Genomic DNA, 20,924 nt, shown 5'->3' on the forward strand with positions numbered 1-20,924 from the left:
CCCACTCCACAAGCCCTTCTTCCCCTCAATGCACGGCTAGTCCAGTCCTCTGATGCTTTGATTGCTTAAGTGCATAAAAATGGCAGAGGATGGTGAGAATAAAGAGGAGGAGAATGTGGCTCTTCAGAAGTCCTATTCGCCCCTGCCTCCATTCCAGGGTCCCCTGCAGTTTGCCGTATTGAGTTCCTCTGATGGACAAGAGGAGAACTCTTCATGCTGCTCTCACTCTGCTGCAAACAGTTTCCTCCTCCACCTCCTTCAAACCTACTGCCATTGAAGAGTGGATATACCTCCTCTTTTCTACCTCCATTGCAAGTAGATTGTGATAGTAACTAGTTGCACCATTGCAGCCCACCCCAGCAAATGCCACTACATCCATCACATTAGTCTAATCTTTCTGTTAAAATGGTAATAAGTGAAATAGGTAATGAAGTGACATGTTAAGTTCACTAGCTGTCAGAGTTAATGCTCCATTGACATGACTCTTAGTAAAAGCAGCAAAGAGTCCTGTGGCACCTTATAGACTAGCAGACATATTGGAGGATGAGCTTTCATGGGTGAATACCCACTTCGTTGGATGCAGGATGACTCTTAGTGTTCACCCAGCATGGAACAAAAGCTCTAAGGGAGACATTACTGCAGTGGTTTACATTTTAGACACATTTTTAAAGTTACCTTCAAAAGAACAACATCTAGAGACATTTTTAAGTTAAAACTTAGATTAAAAGGGGGGCGGGGAGTTATGAACAAAGCCATGTCTGTAATTAACTAGAAGACATTCTGTTAAGGGATTCTAGGGCAGGACAGTGTTGGCATTACTAAATGAGCATATAGTACAACAAAAGAATCAGTTTCCTCAGTCCCATCCTGTCCCATTTCCCCTATATCTAATGAAGGAGGGAATACGTCCTAGGGGATAGAGCATAGGATTAACTCCTGAGACATAGGTTCTATTCCCAGCTCTGCCTCTAGACTGTTGGGTGAGTTTGGGAAAGTCACTTCACCTCTCTGTCCATTTTACCCCTATCTGTAAAATGGAGACTACTGACTGTACTTAGATTTCCAGAAAGCCTTTGAAAAGGTCCCTCACCAAAGGCTCTTATGTAAATTAAGCTGTCATGTGATAAAAGGGAAGGTCCTTTCGTGGATTGAGAACTGGTTAAAAGACAGGGAACAAAGGGTAGGAATTAATGGTAAATTCTCATAATGGAGAGGGGTAACTAGTGGTGTTCCCCAAGGGTCAGTCCTAGGATCAATCCTATTCAATTTATTCATAAATGATCTGGAGAAAGGGGTAAACAGTGAGGTGGCAAAGTTTGCAGATGATACTAAACTGCTCAAGATAGTTAAGACCAAAGCAGATTGTGAAGAACTTCAAAAAGATCTCACAAAACTAAGTGATTGGGCAACAAAATGGCAAATGAAATTTAATGTGGATAAATGTAAAGTAATGCACATTGGAAAAAAATAACCCCAACTATACATACAATATGATGGGGGCTAATTTAGCTACAACGAGTCAGGAAAAAGAGTTTGGAGTCATCGTGGATAGTTCTCTGAAGATGTCCACGCAGTGTGCAGAGGCGGTCAAAAAAGCAAACAGGATGTTTGGAATCATTAAAAAGGGGATAGAGAATAAGACTGAGAATATAGTATTGCCCTTATATAAATCCATGGTACGCCCACATCTCGAATACTGTGTACAGATGTGGTCTCCTCACCTCAAAAAAGATATTCTAGCACTAGAAAAGGTTCAGAAAAGGGCAACTAAAATGATTAGAGGTTTGAAGAGGGTCCCATACGAGGAAAGATTAAAGAGGCTAGGACTCTTCAGCTTGGAAAAGAGAAGACTAAGCAGGGATATGATAGAGGTATATAAAATCATGAGTGATGTTGAGAAAGTGGATAAGGAAAAGTTATTTACTTATTCCCATAATACAAGAACTAGGGGTCACCAAATGAAATTAATAGGCAGCAGGTTTAAAACAAATAAAAGGAAGTTCTTCTTCACGCAGCGCACAGTCAACTTGTGGAACTCCTTACCTGAGGAGGTTGTGAAGGCTAGGACTATAACAATGTTTAAAAGGGAACTGGATAAATTCATGGTGGCTAAGTCCATAAATGGCTATTAGCCAGGATGGGTAAGAATGGTGTCCCTAGCCTCTGTTCATCAGAGGATGGAGATGAATGGCAGGAGAGAGATCACTTGCTCATGCCTGTTAGGTTCACTCCCTCTGGGGCACCTGGCATTGGCCACTGTCGGTAGACAGATACTGGGCTAGATGGACCTTTGGTCTGACCCGGTACGGCCGTTCTTATGTTCTTATGTTGTGAAGCCCTTTGTCACCTACTGATGAAAAGCACTCTGTAAGAGCTAGGTGGTATTATTATGAGCCCTACTACATTCCATCTCCCCATTCTGGGACTCCTAGTTACTCATCCCCATCCTATGAAGTGACTTTTGGCCTCACTATTTTCTTCCTATTTTAAAAACAAAAAACTACTTTTGTTGTCACAATTCCTGGCCCCGCTGATTTAGCATGCAGGTAAGGAGAGTAGATACAAGCAGATGATTCACATCTCCTTAAGCTTAGCTCTAGAATGGGAGAATAAGAAAAGTCATGGCTTGGTCTCTTTCCTGGAACTGATATGCCCTCTCAATATCCAACTCCAATTTGTTGTCCTATAACCAGGCTCTCAGAAGTCAGAATATGATAGGCTACTATTGCCACATACCTTTGGTAGTGCTATGTGTTAAAAAGATGTCCTCTGATATGGGGCTAGATTCAGCCAGGCTTACACACATTAACGATCTGGAGGATGGTGTGGACTGCACCCTTAGCAAGTTTGCAGATGACACTAAACTGGGAGGAGTGGTTGATACGCTGGAGGGTAGGGATAGGATACAGAGGGACCTAGACAAATTAGAGGATTGGGCCAAAAGAAATATGATGAGGTTCAATAAGGACAAGTGCAGAGTCCTTCATTTAGGACAGAAGAATCCCATGCACTGCTATAGACTAGGGACCGAATGGCTGGGCAGCAGTTCTGCAGAAAGGGACCTAAGAGTTACAGTGGACGAAAAGCTGAATATGAGTCAACAGTGTGCCCTTGTTGCCAAGAAGGCTAATGGCATTTTGGGTTGTATAAGTAGGGGCATTTCCAGCAGATCGAGGGATGTGATCATTCCCCTCTATTCAGCACTGGTGAGGCCTCATTTGGAGTACTGTGTCCAGTTTTGGGCCCCACACTACAAGGAGGATGTGGATAAATTGGAGCGAGTCCAGCGGAGGGCAACAAAAATGATTAGGGGGCTGGAGCACATGACTTACGAGGAGAGGCTGAGGGAACTGAGATTGTTTAGCCTGCAGAAGAGAAGACTGAGGGGGGATTTGATAGCTGCTTTCAACTACCTGAAAGGGGGTTCCAAAGAGGATGGATCTAGACTGTTCTCAGTGGTAGAAGATGACAGAACAAGGAGTAATGGTCTCAAGTTGCAGAGGGGGAGGTTTAGGTTGGACATTAGGAAAAACTTTTTCACTAATAGGGTGGTGAAGCACTGGAATGGGTTACCTAGGGAGGTGGTGGAATCTCCTTCCTTAGAGGTTTTTAAGGTCAGGCTTGACAAAGCCCTGGCTGGGATGATTTAGTTGGGTTTGATCCTGCTTTGAGCAGGGGGTTGGACTAGATGACCTCCTGAGGTCCCTTCCAACCCTGAGATTCTCTGATTCTATAGTACTGACTTGTGCTCCTTGCTGAGTATCAGAGGGGTAGCTGTGTTAGTCTGGATCTGTAAAAGCAGCAAAGAGTCTTGTGGCACCTTATAGACTAACAGACGTTTTGGATGCATACCGACGAAGTGGGTATTCACCCACGAAAGCTCATGCTCCAAAACGTCTGTTAGTCTATAAGGTGCCACAAGACTCTTTGCTGCTTTTGCTGAGTATGGTTCTCTAATCTTTACTCATGTTACATAGTATCTTAGTCTGCCAAGTAGTTCCACTGAAACCAATGGGGCTACTAGCAGAGTGAATTACTAACTCAACATGAGGAATCAGGGCCTGAATCCATACTTAACTTTTAGACACCACGAGAATCAAAGGAACAATGGGATTCTCAAAACCTGAGTTAGGCATGTAGGCTCCCTGTACAATTAATGGAGAAAAGTAGGTGCCTCTGAATGGGATTCACCCAAGTAAGCAGCTACAAAGGAAGCTGCCTAAACTAGCCAATGGAAGATGTTGACAAGAGGGGTGTGCTCTAAGGCCTGCCCCTCTCTGGGAGATTAGCAGTGATAGGTGCCTGTTATCAGGAATCCCTCTTGGAGTCAGGTGGTTTACACACCTGTCTTCTTTTAAGAGAGTGAGGCAGACACTTCTCTCCATGCAAAACAACCAGAGGAAGCAATGCTCCCCTTAACTTTTAGCCCAATGGTTAGCACAATCACCTGGGATGTGAGAGACTTGGGTTCAATTCCTCCCCCCCATCAGAAGGGAAGACCCTGTTCAAATCCTCTTTCTGAGGGGGCTCTAACCACTGAGCTACAGGATATGTTGATATGGAGCTCCATCAACCTCTCCTGAGGAATCTATGCTGCTGTATGTAAGTAGTCACTGGAGCAGGACAATTGGCCCCTGGATCTCCCACGCTGGTGCCCAAAACTCCAGGTTAGAGAAGCTCTCTAACTCAAGGTATTTATCCACAGTGGAACACAAGAGCCTCTGACCATGCCTACCAGATCAGGGCCCAGGGGTGAAATATGTGCTCCTTCATCTATCTTTCCCTGGTTTGTAGAGCTTAGGTGTCTAGCTACCTAAAGTGAGGCAGCAGTGGGCATGCCCAGAAGCAGCAAGGGAACATGTACAGTACAAATTTAGACACCGATTTAATTTTGGTGACTATGTGGTTGAGTGGCTCCTGAGTGGGGATTTTGCGAATCATAATGGTGCCTAAAAACTGGGACTTAGGTACTTAAGTACTTTTGTGGATCTGGATCCAGGTCCTAGTGTTTAAGGAAAAAGGACAAAACCAAAATTTTAATAAGACTTGTGCCTATCAGCCTTATCAGTCTGCTTGAATAGTGTGTCCCAATGCCATTCCCTTCCTCTGTTTTATAGAGGTCGCTGCTTCCAAGTCTTCCTCTGTGTTTGGAGAGGTCTAGCATACTGTGAATGCTCCTGTACACTGAATAATTAATCAGGGAACAGAAAATGGAGGACTGACTTTAATCTGTGAAAGTGCTTTAGGTGCTCTCTCCTCCCTCTTGTGCATATCTATATGACAAGAAGGGAGAATATGGCCCAAAGTTTGTAATGGGAGCACTTACCGCTACTTCATATGTTCATATACAAATTTTATAGCAAGTTGCACTGCTTTCACATTCTCCAAAAGTACCAGATTTGAAAAGTGCATTTCATGAGATACAACCACTAATCATCCCATAGCCACAAAGTGCTTACATGGTGTTTGTGCTACCAACTCTTTTCTAGAAAGCTATAGTTCATATATAGCAAGTTTCTGGAGGCTAAAATTTACTATCATTATGATCATATAGAAACAAGTCACATTTCTGCTATCTACAATTTGCAAGCCAATATACACCAAGATAGGGTTAGGAGAAGGGAAGAGAAGCACAGGCTAGCAAGTGCATGGTCTTTTGATCAACAGACTGCATAAACCACCACAGAACAAGTTAAACAACAATTTATTTTTGTGTCAGATTTGAAAGTGGCAATAGAAACAGACATTTGAGAACAGAAAAAAATTCAAGCAAAGTTGTACAGGGCCAGTCTAAATATGTCATTGGTGCAAACCCAATTGTCACTAATATTCTTGAGAACAAACAGCTGGTGGAACCCCATCACTGGGTCATTATCTACCTAAACAAATAAAATAAAAAAGTTAGTTAGAAGTAGGAAGTCCAAGCCAAACCCCCTCAAACTACTCAAGTCTATTAGCCTAGCATGTATCAATTAAATATCCACTGCCCTTGTTTTCAAGTCTATTCAACTGACATCAAGATACAGCATTAGTTGTAGTACCTCAGGCTCAAACAGGAATTTTTTAATTAAAAAAATTTTTTAATGCAGTAGCAGAATGCAGTATTTCTAAATGGAATATTTCTAAGACCAACAAGCTTCTCCTTATATACTAGTCAAAGCATTACAGTTTGCTAGTCTCACCTTCAGCTGACCAACCACCATACTAAGTATACAGTTATCAGGTGCTGGTTGGTGATCTTGAGATGTTATGCTGTGTTGGATTTTTTGGAATGGAAGGCTCTGTTTAGGAGGGATTAAAAAAGAAATTCACAAACTAAAACATATTAATGCAAGTATTTCACTCCATTAATATTTCTGCTCCAGCAGTGTACTTGGTACTGTACATGGTCCCTGATCCAAGGGAGTTAGACATACAATGCAGCTAATACACAAAATACTAATTGGCTATATGAATGTCAGATCTTAATAGTGCAAACAAAAGCAAATCTGATGGAAAAAAGTCAACATTTAGTATAGTTAACTATAATATTGTGTTTTAGAAAAGTGTATTGTGGTAAGTGAGGCAATAGAAATCCCTCCCCCCCCAGCTAACACTGTACAATAATCCTGCTCAATGATCTTGCAGGGAAAACATTTTCTAAATATTTCTTTCCTCGTATCACAAGACAACCAATTTCCATATGGTCAGCAGGCATAAAGATCTATGTATAGTATGTGGTTCTTTAACAAAAACAAACAAAAAAACCCATCAGATATTAAGAAAGTCTTAATAAGTGGGTGTTTAAATATGCTGCAGCATAACACTTTTGTACCATGTACTCTGCAACTAAAAAGTGACTATTTTATGAAATGACACCCTCTTACTCAGTTACTCTTATTTCCCATGTGTATTCAGAACCCTATCTGCTGAAACTTACTGACAAGTTTACTATGTTTAATTCCTGTTAGCAGAGCAGACAAAGTTGGATTTTATACTGCCTCATCCATCAACAGAGCTGTTCATTAAGTTTCAACTACAGGGCCAAATTCAGCCCTCAACTACAGTAACAAAGTTTCATAGGCATAACAGAGGACCGAATTCAGCCTGCAAAACATCTTATTTGTGATAGAGGAAAGAACGCTGCTTAACTTTGAGGTGCTGGCACTTTGAAAAAACATATTTGACTTGTAAATTAAGCAGATGTTATTGAACAAACATGGAACCTTATGATGCAATTTTAACAGCAGTTTCATTGCAGCAATCAGATTTTTTTGAACTCTGAAAAGTTCTGCAACTCAGGCACAGGTGTTCTCTCTACTACCTGTAATCACAAGGAAGCATGCGGGGGTTTAATTGTTTTTGAATCCTGAGACAAAGCAGTTCAGAGATTTTTTTTTTAAAACCACTTTTAATATATACAGAAGTGTACCATCAACTTTTCCATGATGGCTGTTTTTCCTTGGAACTGCTGTCCTTCCCAGGACAAGCAAGAAGCATCTGTCTGAAAAAAGAGAACAAAGTGTCTAAGTCATTCATGTCAATGTTACAGAAATGAGGTAAGATTGAAAGGTCTGAGGGATGTAGCCTAAAGCAGTGTTTCTCAACCTTTTTGATACTAGGTACCAGTTTGCTGCCTTCCTAAACTGTGTCAGGGATATCTTCGGGACCAGCACTGGTCCATGAGAAACACTGGCTTAAAGAATCTAGAGATACACGTGAAGCATTCGGTAATCTAATTTAGTCACTAGCAAATGAGTATTTGTTACAACTGGAAGTTATGCAGAACATGACTAATAAGTTATCAAAAATGGTACAGCTTGTGATCAGAAAGGGAGATATTGGCAGAGTCAAGCAAGCTTTCATGAAGTAGACCCACCCATTCTATTTTTGGCCTAGCTTGTGCCATCACTTACACTAGGGCTGTAGGGTTTTCATATTCAATCCTCACCCCATTTTAGAACTTCCTCCTGTTTCCCCACAGAAGTCTTAAGTGGGCCTACAGTTCATATAGAAGAATGGCAGAATCAAGTAGTTAAGAAAATTAAAAAAAAAAAAGGCAAAAAATTTCACCACTTCCCCTTTTAGTTTTTGATGCTTCTTCACCGTGACAGATTTCTCATAGTTCAAGTTCTCCAGCAAGTGAAACAACTCTCACTCCCTCAACCCTGACATTTCTGCTACTCAGAAAAATGGATTAAAAAAAAAATCAACCCCACAATTGCTGACAGAAGAGAGGAATATTTACCAACACTCATAATTTATAGGGTAAAATGACAGTTTAAGGTATTAGAATTGGTGGGGGATAGGTACTTGCTTCCATTCTATCCAAGACAGAAACATTGCCTCATACAAGCTACTGTCTTTATAGTGGAAGTGGAAGCAGAATACATCAAGCCGATAACTCATCATTCAAAATGATCAATGAGGAAGTTAAAAGTTTGAGCAAAGTCAAACTGATACTTACATAGAGAGCACTTAGCTCTACTCTACTGGAATCAAAACGCTGGTAATAGAGATGCACAAAACTTGTTCCAACTTGCTCCCACATAGGTCTCTCTGCCATTCTTGCTCTTTGTCTAAGTCTGTCAATAAGGCAAATGTTTAGAAGTTATAAGTCTAAAACAGTGATACTCAGACTGAGGCTCACAAGCCACTCTTTAATGTGTGTCCTGCAGCTCTCTGCAGCACAGATTAAAACACTGATTTAACTAACCAATCAGGATGCTTTTACTATGTTATTAACCAATTGTAGGTAAGATATCTATCTATCTCTACACACAAAATATTTCCCCTGCCATACTGTTTAAATATAAATATCTAGTACTACAGTAAATGAAACAATGAATTCACACTACTGTGGCTCTTCGGGTAATGTTGATCTCTAATTTGGCTCCAGAACCACTGAGGTCTGAGTATCAGTGGTCTACAATCCTAAATTACCAAGGTCAGTGAAAACTGCAGAGAAAAGAGGAAATAGAGAAGAGAACATCTCCTTTTCTGCAGTACACTTAGTGAGTTGGCACAACATTCATTATGTATGATCTTACTTACTATTTGAAGTAGAATCCCATCATAAAGATTCTTTAAGGCAATTCAACTGCCAGCTTAAGTCCCAATTCTGCAGCAAGTTGCTTGTGGGTGCCCCCCTGTGCAAGTGTACAGCTCCATTGACTTCAATGGGCATCTGGTTGCACAGAGCTCATTGCAGGATTGAGGCCTTAATGCTTTCCATTCTTTTGTTGTGGTCTTGTAAACACATTCACAAGTTTATTTAAGTTCAGCATTGGAAAACTGCCTTCTTACACACCCGCAAGCCCATCTCAGACCCTTTCATTCTTTAATAACTTTATTTCAAGTTCTTAGCTCACATCTAAATTTTAAAAAGAAAGCTAAAATGAGGCATACTGAGAGACTTTCAGATGGTCTATCAGAATTTTCAAAATTCTTTGGATGTATTATGCACAGATATCTAAATGAAAAGTACACCACAACTGACTAATGGATCTCCGTTCAAGTGGGGCATTTTTGTGAGTTTAAACAAAACAAAACTCCTAATTTTCTCTTGCTGCTGTTCATGGATCCCCCATTACACTAACATGCATTGCCTATTACCCAAAATGCCTCCCTCCCCCAAACTAGAAACCTTAAGGGACCCACCACCTGCACAAGACACAGGATATGAAAGTTGGATAATTGAAGGTGTGGCTAAACTTGAGGCTCTGATTTGACATGTGAAAGACTTTAAGAGCTTAAACCTATGGAGTCTTTATTTCTGTAAAGTTCAGTTCTACTGTGAAAAGCATCCTTGTTCTTTCCACACATTTTCTTCCTGTAAGAACATCTGCTGATGGTAGTGACTTAAATTTGTGCTGCCCTTTAACAGTTGGCCCTACAGATCCACCAACTCCAAAGGGCTTGTCTACACTTAAAACACTACAATGGGTTCTCCCATTGGCCTAGGTAATCCACCACCCCAAGACGTGGTAGCTAGGTGGATGGAAGACCTAGCACCATCTACATGGGAATTTAGGTGTGTTTAACACCACTGCTCAGGAACATTGATTTTTCACACCCCTGACCAACACTGTTAAACCAACCTAATTTTTTAGTATAGACAAAGCCTAAGACTGAGTGAGAAGCAGATTCTCTCCCATTTTTGTGAACAACCCCCTGGTTTTTTAAAAGTTACAGCCAGTTTCATGTGTGCAACCCCAAGAACCACAAAGAGGTGGCACAGGTGTCACTGGGAGCAGTTTGGTCCACAGGATCTTTAGTAATGGCAATGACTTGAAGAGCACCAGGGCTAGCGGTTGTTCACCTGTAACCTGAACACATTAGATAGCGAAAGTCTCACTATGCAGGGTGTTGTGGGTTTTTTAAGTCCTTCTTCAATGCTTCGTGCTCCAGGGGACACCACTAACTTAGCAAAAGAGATTTCAGGTCTTACTCTCCTGGAGCTCTTCAGACACTGCGTGGGTTTAAGAAAATGGGTCCCCCCGCTGCTGTGTGTAAACGCCTTCCCAGCAGGGCAAAGGGAGTCGAGCGGGCAGCAGTTTGCCAAGCCAAGCGCTGTGCAGCACCTGGGAATTTGGCAACGCCTCCTTTAAGGCAATAAACCCCCGCCCCGGGACAGCCTCCAGTCCCACTCCAGAGCTGGGGGCACAGGCTGCCTGCCTCCCCATAGGCTGCACCCAGACTCAAGGCACAGGCGCCCAAATCCCCTCCGCCTAAAAAACAACAACAACCAGTCAGTGGGTTGGCGCGGGGCAGCCGAGCGCACGTGCAACCAGAGACCTGAGGAAGGGAAGAGCAAGGGGCACACTCCCTGCACCAGCCACCACCCACCCCGCCCCCAGCAGGTCCCCCCTGCCGCACGACTAGCCTGCGGAAGAGCTTGCGCTGCTGCTGCACCGCGCTGCTAACGCGCCAGCGGCGGCCGCTCTGAACCCGGCGCGCGCGCTTTCTACTGCGGCGCCACGCGCTGTCTTACCGCCCGCCGCTGCCTGGGAGCCCCGCTCAGGCGGCTGCTGCGCACGTGGTATTTGTGGCCCGGCTCGCGAGCCGGTAGGGGGCGCCCCGGGGCCGGGTTTGAGTTGTAATCAAAGAGCCCCCGGTGCCCCGCGGCGGCTCCGTCAGCTGCGCCCACTGAGAAGGGAAACTGCTCCCGTCTCTAGCGCCGCTGCTGGGCGAGCGCCGCTCCTGCCCCCTCTTGCGAGGCCGTGAGTATAAGCGCTGCAGCTGGTGGGGGGGGAGTGCAGCTATTATCCACACGAGTAATTGAATTTACAGTTACTCGGCCACTAAGGGCTTTGTTGTGCCTGGCAGGCTGCGAGGTCAGCAGGAAACCTGTTGCAAATACTCACCAGCAACCGCACACCATACAACATAAACACTAACCCAGGAACTATCCTTGCAACAAAGCCCCATGCCAACTCTGTCCACATATCTATTCAGGGGACACCATAATAGGACCTAATCATATCAGCCATGCCATCAGGGGCTTGTACAGCTGCACATCTACCAACGTGAGATATGCCATCATGTGCCAGCAATGCCCCTCTGCCATGTACATTGGCGAAACCGGACAGTCTCTACGCAAAAGAATAAATGGACACACATCTGACATCAGGAATCATAACTGTCAAAAACCAGTGGGAGAACACTTCAACCTCTCTAACCACTCAGTGACAGACTTGAAGGTGGCAATTTTGCAACAAAAAAACTTCAAAAACAGACTCCAAAGAGAGACTGCTGAACTTGAATTAATATGCAAATTAGACACAATTAACTCAGGCCTAAACAGAGACTGGGAATGGTTGGGTCATTACACTAGTTGACCCAACCATTGACTTCCCTACGTTAAGTTCTCCTCACACCTTCTATGGGTTATCTCGAGTATCACTTCAAAAGTTTTTTTTTCTCCTGCTGACGATAGCTCATCTCAATTGATTAGACTCTTCCTGTTGGTATGCATACTTCCACCTTTTCATGTTCTCTGTATGTATAAATATCTCCTGTCTGTGTGTTCCATTCTATGCATCTGAAGAAGTGAGCTGTAGCTCACGAAAGCTCATGCTGAAATAAATTTGTTAGTCTCTAAGGTGCCACAAATACTCCTGTTCTTTTTGAGGAAACCTGTTGTGGCTCCTGCAAGAGAACTGCTCCCATATGAGAGCACCGGAGACACCAACAAGAGATGCCATCCCTGTGCTACCAGCGAGGCTCGTGAATGCATCTGCTGAGGCATGGGCTGCCGTAGGCGCTTGGGGGTGAGGACAGACACCCAGTCCCTGCTGATAGTTGTATGGCGTGTCTTTGCCAGGCTGCGGGGATTAGTCCCACATACTGGAAATAGAGACCTCCCTCTGCGCTATTTCCCCTTTTCTCAAACACTTCTAGAGGTGGGTGCATGTGTCACGCAAAGCAAACTAATCCACGTTAGAAGTGAAACTGATACCGCTCGGACGCTGATCTCATCAGTTACCGCCTGCAGAATGGGATCAGTACATGAATGGGATACTGACACGGATAACCCAGCATGCTTCGTTATGTGGGGTTGTCTGCTAAGTAGGTGGCACTCTTCGCTCTCTGAATGAGGAGTACTTGTGGCACCTTAGAGACTAACACATTTATTTGGGCATACACTTTCGTGGGCTAAAACCCACTTCATGGGATGCATGCAGTGGAAAATACAGTAGGAAGCTATATATACACAGAGAACAAGAAAAGATGGGGGTTGCCATACCAACTCTAACAAGACTAACCCAGGGTTGTGAGTTCAGTCCTTGAGGGGGGCCATTTAGGGAAGTGGGGTAAAAATCTGTCCGGGGATTGGTCCTGCTTTGAGCAGGGGGTTGGACTAGATGACCTCCTGAGGACCCTTCCAATCTTAATATTCTATTATTCTAATCAATTAAAGTGGGATATTATCAGCAGGAGAAAAAAATATTTGTAGTGATAATCAGGATGGCCCATTTCAAACAGTTGACAAGAAGGTGTGAGTAACAGTAAGGGAAAAATTAGCATGAGGAAATATTTTTTACTTTTTTTCCCCATGTTCTCTGTGTGTGTGTATATATATATCTTCCTACTATATTTTCCACTGCATTCATCCGATGAAGTGGATTTTAGCCCACAAAAGCTTATGCCCAAAGGTGCCACAAGTACGCCTCATTCTTTTTGCTGACACAGACTAACACGGCTATCACTCTGAAACTTCTCTCTCTGTGTCACTATTGAATCTGTCTCCTGTGTTGTGCTGTTGACATGCCATCTTTCGTATTACATCTAAAACTGACCCTGACCAGTTTTGTTGTTAAAGATCCAATAGGACTCTTTACAAGAATAAAGGTGTCAATCCCCATGACCTGATTGCATATTATTAATCTGAAATTTAAACTAAGTAAATTGCTTCTGCGTTTTCTTTTGGATATCTATATTCAGTCATTTTGTTATTTTTGTTTATTTATTTATTCCTAAACTCTTATAGTTCTGCTGGGCACTGTTAAAAACTGCTTTTCAATGGTGTGCTTCGGGATTCTCAAGGATGAATGGTATTGTGTAAAAATATAGGATGCACCTTTATGTAAGTTTGAAGTAATTAATTTTTGCTAGGAAACTACAAATCATGAGTTCAAGTCTTTAACACTTTCAGTGATATGCTTGTGCATGTAAAGATTTCACTCTTGGAGAAGAAAAGGAAAAATGGTATTTAAAATATTTTGGGTACAGGTTTGAAACAGGCCTCTGAAATTGCCCCTACATTTTTTCCGATAAGTAAAACTCAAATTTTCACATGCAAACTTGTTTGCCTAGCCCATTTGGGTAGTTAGATGCTGAATTACCCTACTTATGCATACAAAATAACTTTGTTCTTGTATATGCAGGATTTATGCATGGACCTAATCAACATTTGTGGGTACAATTTTTAGAGGCCTACTTGAAAATGTTAGCATTTATTTTTATTCTGTTAATGTTTTCAGTTCACAAAGTTTTTATATATTTGTGCTTTTCTGATACATCTTTAAGCTACACATATTGCCTTGTATAGATTATTCTAATTATGTAGAAAAATATGCCTTTTATGTAAAAGAGAAACTAATTTAAAAACTATTAATTCAAACTCATTAATATAAAGAGAAAAAGTAGCATTTTTTTACAGTTGCAAACATCGTGACACGTTAAAAAAGCATAGCTCTTATGTAGATAAGGTTGAAAGATGGCTTCTTATGTAGTCAGTTATGTATCCATAAAACACTATTTTGTTTGTCTTAAAAGAAAGTTATAGATTTATCTGTAATTACAAACAAAAATTTGTATTAAAAGGCTTTTCAGCTTGTCTTTATTAGCTAAGATCTGAGTTTAGAGTTCTTTGTTTCTCTGTGATGATTGGTGATAGGTACGTTCCCTGCATTGTTTTACGGGTTATTGTCACCTGCTGTTGTAGAGGAAAACTAAGTTCAGAATTCTGGTTAGTGGAAGAGGAGTAAAGAAGGGCCTAGTTTGCAGCTGTTCTGTTTTTTAAATTGGTTTGCAATAGAATTTAGCTAAAAGGATAGATTTAGGCAGTTTTCCATCTAATCCTTGCATTTGGTTGATTGCTACACTCAACTACTCAACTATGTAACAAAGCATATAGAGTCCACCGCTGATTCCTCTCCTATCAGCATACTTATTTGCTAGCACAGAAAGCAATACAGTTCCAGGCCCATGAAAATTGCCTTCAGTATGTCTGATGTAAAAAGTATAAAGATAAAAACATTGCTCAGTGTACTGTATGGTACAGTCATTATATTCAAAGCTCCAAAAAGATAAACCAGCACTGACAAAATTAACCACTTTCCTCTTATTAGTGGCTTCTGCAGGGCAGAGCATGAGACTGCAAGTGATTAAATGAGTGCTAGTTGGAATCTTGTATTGATTTTTGCGTCATGGACATGGGGAAAATAAGACCGAGTGGCACATCTGCATTTCTTTATGAATTGGCATAACTGTTTCATCATCCTATTCTATAGTCTCATCAGCTGTTTTCCTCCCTCTGTTTCTGGTTTCATTTCTATTACGATGTCTGAATCCATAAGCTCATTGGCAGATGAGTGCGTCCCAGGTCAGCATGTATATTAAATATTTTGGGTGCCACTCTTGTTGATGGAGAGATGTTATCATCTACACCACTATTCATCATTGTTTTCAGCTCAGCTATAAAACCTACACTTAAGGAAACAGTGAACAGTACAGGTCTGAGAGACAGCTCCCTACACAGCAATAATCATGTGAATGGTATCTAGCATATTAACATGTCTTACAACCTCCATGACAGACTGTCACCTGAATCGGTTCCTTTTTGCTGCAGAAGGAACAAAGTTAGTGTTTCTTGGATGTTTGTATTATTCACTGATATAGGGACTGTATCAACGTTAGGTTTATAGGGAGAAATGCAGACTTCAGCATGAGAAATAGATTTGTGTTCCAGCAAAATTGTCCATCACACTGGTGCTTTTTTTTTTTAAACTACATTGACTGCCAAGTTCCATGTTTCAGTTTTGAAGCTAGTCATTAAAATCTGCCTCCATTATCTAGACATTTCAACTGCTTTTACATTCAAAAGGTACTTTGTGAGCCCCACAAAAACACCCAGGCAAGGCAGATTTACGACGACTATAGAACAGCTCTTATCCATGCTAGACAAACACAAGAGCATTGCAACTTTTTTTCATTAATTGTTTCACAAACTCGAGCCCAGGATACAGGCATTCTGTTTCTAATAGCTCACCAAAGCAGTCTGGTCCAGCATTCTAGAATCGAAAGGTATGACAACTCTCCTACCTCCCAACCCCAAAACTGTCACTCGGTTCTTCTCTTGTCACTGGCCTGAGCAGGTGAGGAACCCAATCTTTTCCTTGCATTGGCATTTGTGCTATATAATCACCCTATTGGTTTGGTTCAAAGTATTGTCTATCAGTAGGTTTGTAATTAGCTATTTGCATGTTTAGACTTTGTCTTAACTGTTAGGTTCCCTCTACTATGGCATATGGGGAAAGATGTTGGCGCTCAGGACTTACAAAATATCCCTGCTGAGCTGCTCCAGGATTGAATCATAGTTCCCAAAGGTGCTTCTGAGTCTTTGCCTAAGGAGTCATCAGATTCACTGGGGAAGGATCCCAGTCACCATGGTGCCATGAGATTCTTTAGGTCTCTGCATCAGGATCAAGCTCTGTGTTGCTGGGAGGTTCTTATGATCTGAACCTAGTTGCAGAAGACACGTCCATCACAACAGGAGGTCTTTGGATCCTTTCCCTGTATGTAGACCAACTGAGTCTCTAAACATTTGAGCAGTACTTGGTTCCACCTGCTTCTATTTTTAAGAAGGACAGAAAGCAAAGGGGCAAACAGACATCCTATATCCTGCATGAATCTATTAGAGACTCAGGCAAAGGTTGGTTCTAATTATGCCCCAGTGCAAGTAGCCTTCTCTAATCTAAGGACATATTGTTATTTGTTGTATTCCAGAAGTTCAAGGATGATAGGGCCTCATTGGATCTAAGATGTTTAGATCCTTGTGTCAGATCTTAGGAGTCAGAAACCAGCAAGACAAGATTGTGGCTTCTGATGTAAAAGCTAAGGGCTAATAACTTTCAGTAGAGAGATGATCTAATTGGATCAAATTCTGTATTCAGACAGGTTGATTGTATGCTGAAGTTCCTGTAACAGGAAAACATAAAGCCCTTTCTACTAAAAAAGCCATTTCTGCAACCTTTATTCATATGGGAAGATAGATTAGATCTGCAGTATAGAACCTGAATTATATCTTTTTAAGCATTATTTTTTCAATACAGATTGAATGCTCCATTTGGGAAAGTGGCATGTCAATAACGCTTGAGTTAAAAGAACTTCTCAGCCTTCCTTCTGAGGATTGTCCCTGCTACCTAGTCTCCAACAGTAAGGATCTATGGAGGCAACCTCATGAAAGAGAATAATGTTACTGAGCAAAATAACTCTTTGTCCTGGTGGAATCAATATATTCAGAAAGCAGGTGCTCTTCCCCTCTACTTTGGAGAGTTATGGGATGTATCTGGAGATAGAAGGTATCTGAAGGACATTTGGGAAGAGGGGACTTTTACACCTTTGGTTCTAGAATGCTGGGAGGGAGCACCACTATGCAAATGCTCTCCCAAGAAGTAATTACTTTGCAGTAGGGTTGGTCATTGCCTAGCTGGGCATGAAAACTCACAATATGGACCTGCAGAGGCAATATGTTCAGAGTACAATTGTTAACCTCAACACACAACCTCTTTTTATCATTCTGGTTCTTCACCTGAAAAACATTTTGATGAATGTTAGCTTTGTCTAATACATCACTTGCCATGCTATTCAAACTAGCACTTAATTTCCACCAAATAAAGTTAATATATGTAATACTTGCCATGTCTTAGAGGCAAAGCGCTTTTAGACGTCTGCTAGAGTCTCCTTATAGACATAATAATGTGAGGGTGTGCCCCTTGCATCCATACTGGTTATCCTCATTTGGGTATTTGAAAGAGTTAGCTGGTTTGAAGATCCATGAATTTTTCTTTCAGTGGTTGATTTCCTACAAGTTTATCAAGCACATTCCCAACCCACCTCTGTCAATCAGACACTATATATTGTTCAGGATGGAAGAACTCTACTAGTGGATCCTTCCACTTCTTGGGTTGTTTTGCTTTTTCCACTTTTGAGTCCTGTCCTGAGGGTCTTTATATGGTGCTTGCTGGTTGGCAGGCCTTTACTCAAGCAAAATAAATGATGTTAGCAGGGTCCTGTATATTCCATAACAGTGGAAATTGTTGTGGAATGTGCATCTTGCCGCAGAATTGTAATCCAGAATCTGCTTTCATTTAAAAAAAATTGCTTCAAGCTCTTAGGATTCTGAGTTAACCTTAGATGTTTGAACCAAGTGTAAACAAATACTGTGATGGCTACTTGAGTTTGCAGACAGCCTGAAACAATGGCTCTAAAAAGCATGAAGTGCTCCAGTCATCTCATCCATGACTGTGGACCCATATCATGGCTGCAGAATTTGCCATCTTTCCAAGGTGCAGTGGAGTTCAGCATCTTGTCCCTGGAATTCACCATTTTGCTCCTTTTGCCAGGTTCCCCACATTTTGTTTGATATCTTCTGCCCTGCAAGGATCTCCAAGGAGAAGTTAATTGAATTACAGTGGATGCTCCTTGGAACCAGGTAGCAGGGGGATCCAGAGAGAGAGAGATGATTAGTCACCCACTGAAGCCAATTACAAGCTCTCCCCTTCATTGCCATGCTTGAGTTAAAGGAGAGTGTGTGTCAGACAAGGCAACTTCACAAGAGCCAAAGCCCTGGCTGTGGAGCTGGGCCACCCAGAGAACATGGATTACAGGGGAAAATCATTGTAAAAAATAATAATTAATGAATTTTACATCCATGAGTATCTTCAGCTATTAATCATAGTTCTGCATGTTTGTGTGGAGATGGGAATGAAGGCTATTTCTTGGTGATAGAATTAATATTGCAGTAAAATATAGAGGTTGTCCCTGCAGAGCGGTATAGAGGTCTGTCATATACCAATAGTAGTTGAAAGTGTAGAAGACATAATTGCAACTACTTTTTACAGCCAATGAAGATATGTCTTTGGTGTGATAGGTGTTGATACCATACCACTTTGGGATCCTAGAAGTTTTTGGATCAAATCTAAGATGGGGGAAATTCCTTAAAAGTGAAGAATTGTCATATGAGCATAAAGACCTGATCCTTTGAGTAGCTAACTTGAATTGCTTCCCGCCCATCTGCAAGACTTGTTACCCTATCAAAGATCTTTCTTTATTTCTCTTTGGACCTGCTTTCCCTTTTAACTATCTCCAGATAGCTTGATATGACTCTTTCCTCTTGCTGTCACTCTCTTCTGAGTCATTAGTTTCTATATTTATATTTTTTCCAGACGCTTCATAGGATTTCCTCTGCCTGCCCCTTTTCCATTGTACTTGGTTTTCCCATCTGTTTCTCTACTATCAAGTTCAGAATGGACCTTTCTTGCCTATAGCTACTAGTTAGTTGCTAGGTAGTAGTTCCTCCCTTTCTTGTGCAACCTGGCTGTGGTTACGCTCCTCTCAGTGCAGGCAGAAGTGGCTGGAAGTAGCTGTTCCTCTCTAAACAAGGATTCATAGGCATACACCGTTATTAGAAAAGGTATAGTTTGGGCCTGAGGGCAGGTCTGGTGGTTAGGCCTGCTTTGCTTCTATTTCAGATGTCTGGAATTTTCCCTAGGACTCCAGTGACTAGATGATGTGCAGAAGGGACTGTTATATTGAAATTGTAGGATAAGACATGCTGTTATAGGATAACTGTTAAGCGAAATTGTATGATGGGGTACATTGTTAGATGAAGAGCAAAGATTATATGCTGCTGGGTACACAGAGACACAGAGGATTGGACTCCTGGCTGGAGTCCACTGAGACTGTCTGTCTGTCTGGAATTTGTGGGGGGCTGAATCTGCAGGGCTGTTGGCTCTGGGGAGAAAGGAAGCAGGATCCAGAAAGGGTCAGGGAGCTAGACTGTGAGCAGGAAGGAAAGCACTGCCAGGATCTTGTAAGATTAGGCTTTCCCTCTGGCAGTAAGTAGTAGAAGAGTTGCTGAATGCTATTGTTCAAACTGGTTAATTAAAATTTTAGGATTAGGTTTTCAAACTCAGAAGTTGGAGGAGTAGGCAATAGGTGGGTTTTGAAAAGACCTGCAGGGCCCTTAAAAGAGTTAAGAAAAACAGCCAGGATTACCCGATATTCACAGGCAAATGGCCTGAGATGAAGCTTAGAGAGGTAAAAGATCTGTATTAGGGACCCAGAGCCACCTGTCTATTCATGTACCGTAGCATCTGAGAGCCTTCTGTCACCTGTTGTTGGTTCTCTCATCCTCTCCTTCCCAGAGGGAAAAATATGCAGTGGAGAGTCTTTATATACACACACACACACACACCCTCTGTTGCTATGTGTTACCTAAGGCAGGGTCAAATAAATGCACCTGGAGTAGAAAGGGGTAAAGTTTGTGATGGTACTTAGGTCTTGGACCGCCCAAGAGAAAGTTCGGTCTCCCATGCCGACAAGGCTTTACTGTTATTGTTGAGCATTCCACTGGGCTGGAGGAGCACATAACCAGTGTTGAACAAGGTATATGCCCAGGGCAGAGCAGGGCAGGTTGGGATTTAGCTCAAAAGACAACTAAAATTGTCCCTAGTTCATATATTTGGCTGTAGCAAGAAATTTAAAAGACAGAGAGAGACAGACAGACTGACTGACTGTATGGAATACCACGCCTCGATTCCACACAGTGGTTAAGCACATTGAAGTTAGTGAAAACATTCACATGCTTAAAGTTAGGCATGTACTTAAATGAATTGCTGAGTAATGGCCTCACTTAGTATTTTTATGAGGATACTATCTACAGTAACATTTATAGTACTTCACCCTTTCTTCAGTCCTTCCTCCAAAGGAATAAATACCTCATTGCTCAAACTAACATTGGTGCCACTGTGACGGTATTTTCTTAAAAATAATAATAATAATCAGCACATCCCTTCGTGGTGTTTGGTTGACAAGTTTTGTTTTTGTCTGGTTTGATATTAAATTATGGACTAAACATGTTTGCCATACTCTCCCAAGAGCAGAACCTAAGGCTGTCAGTTCAGTTAATGTGAATATAGAGTTTGTATTTCACCCAAAGAGAGACTGAGATTTTGTACAGTGTTAAAAATCTTAATCTGTAAAATGAAATGGGCAAAAAATAATTGTAATGAAAAAAGGGAGTCAACATTGAATTGACCCAAACAGAAGAATCTTAGAAGAATGTTGTACTGGTAGAGGCACTCAGGGAAAAAGAGTTCATATGTCTTAAGCACAGAACGTTAGAACACAGTGCAGACACAACCCAACTGATCTCA

At 41.8% G+C, this 20,924-nt stretch overlaps 1 protein-coding gene across 4 annotated transcripts; it reads right to left on the reverse strand.

Moving 5' to 3' along the window:
• Nucleotides 1–5,685: 5,685 nt before the first annotated feature.
• LOC120396761 (nuclear transport factor 2-like) lies at nt 5,686–11,115 on the reverse strand. Of its 4 annotated transcripts, none has more exons than XM_039521815.1 (5): nt 10,973–11,115; nt 8,447–8,564; nt 7,412–7,483; nt 6,183–6,281; nt 5,686–5,879 (listed from the first exon to the last, which is right to left on the reverse strand). In XM_039521815.1, the coding sequence occupies exons 2-5, from the start codon at nt 8,543–8,545 to the stop codon at nt 5,766–5,768; spliced, it is 384 nt and encodes a 127-aa protein (XP_039377749.1). In that variant the 5' UTR covers nt 8,546–8,564; nt 10,973–11,115; the 3' UTR covers nt 5,686–5,765. The 4 variants fall into 4 exon arrangements, with proteins under 4 accessions (XP_039377749.1, XP_039377751.1, XP_039377752.1 ...); XM_039521817.1 differs by having other exon boundaries at nt 10,865–10,989; XM_039521818.1 differs by lacking the exon at nt 10,973–11,115 and adding an exon at nt 10,430–10,533.
• Nucleotides 11,116–20,924: the final 9,809 nt, after the last annotated feature.

Source organism: Mauremys reevesii, linkage group 2 (assembly GCF_016161935.1).
Source record: "Mauremys reevesii isolate NIE-2019 linkage group 2, ASM1616193v1, whole genome shotgun sequence".
Lineage (NCBI taxonomy): Eukaryota > Metazoa > Chordata > Testudines > Geoemydidae > Mauremys > Mauremys reevesii.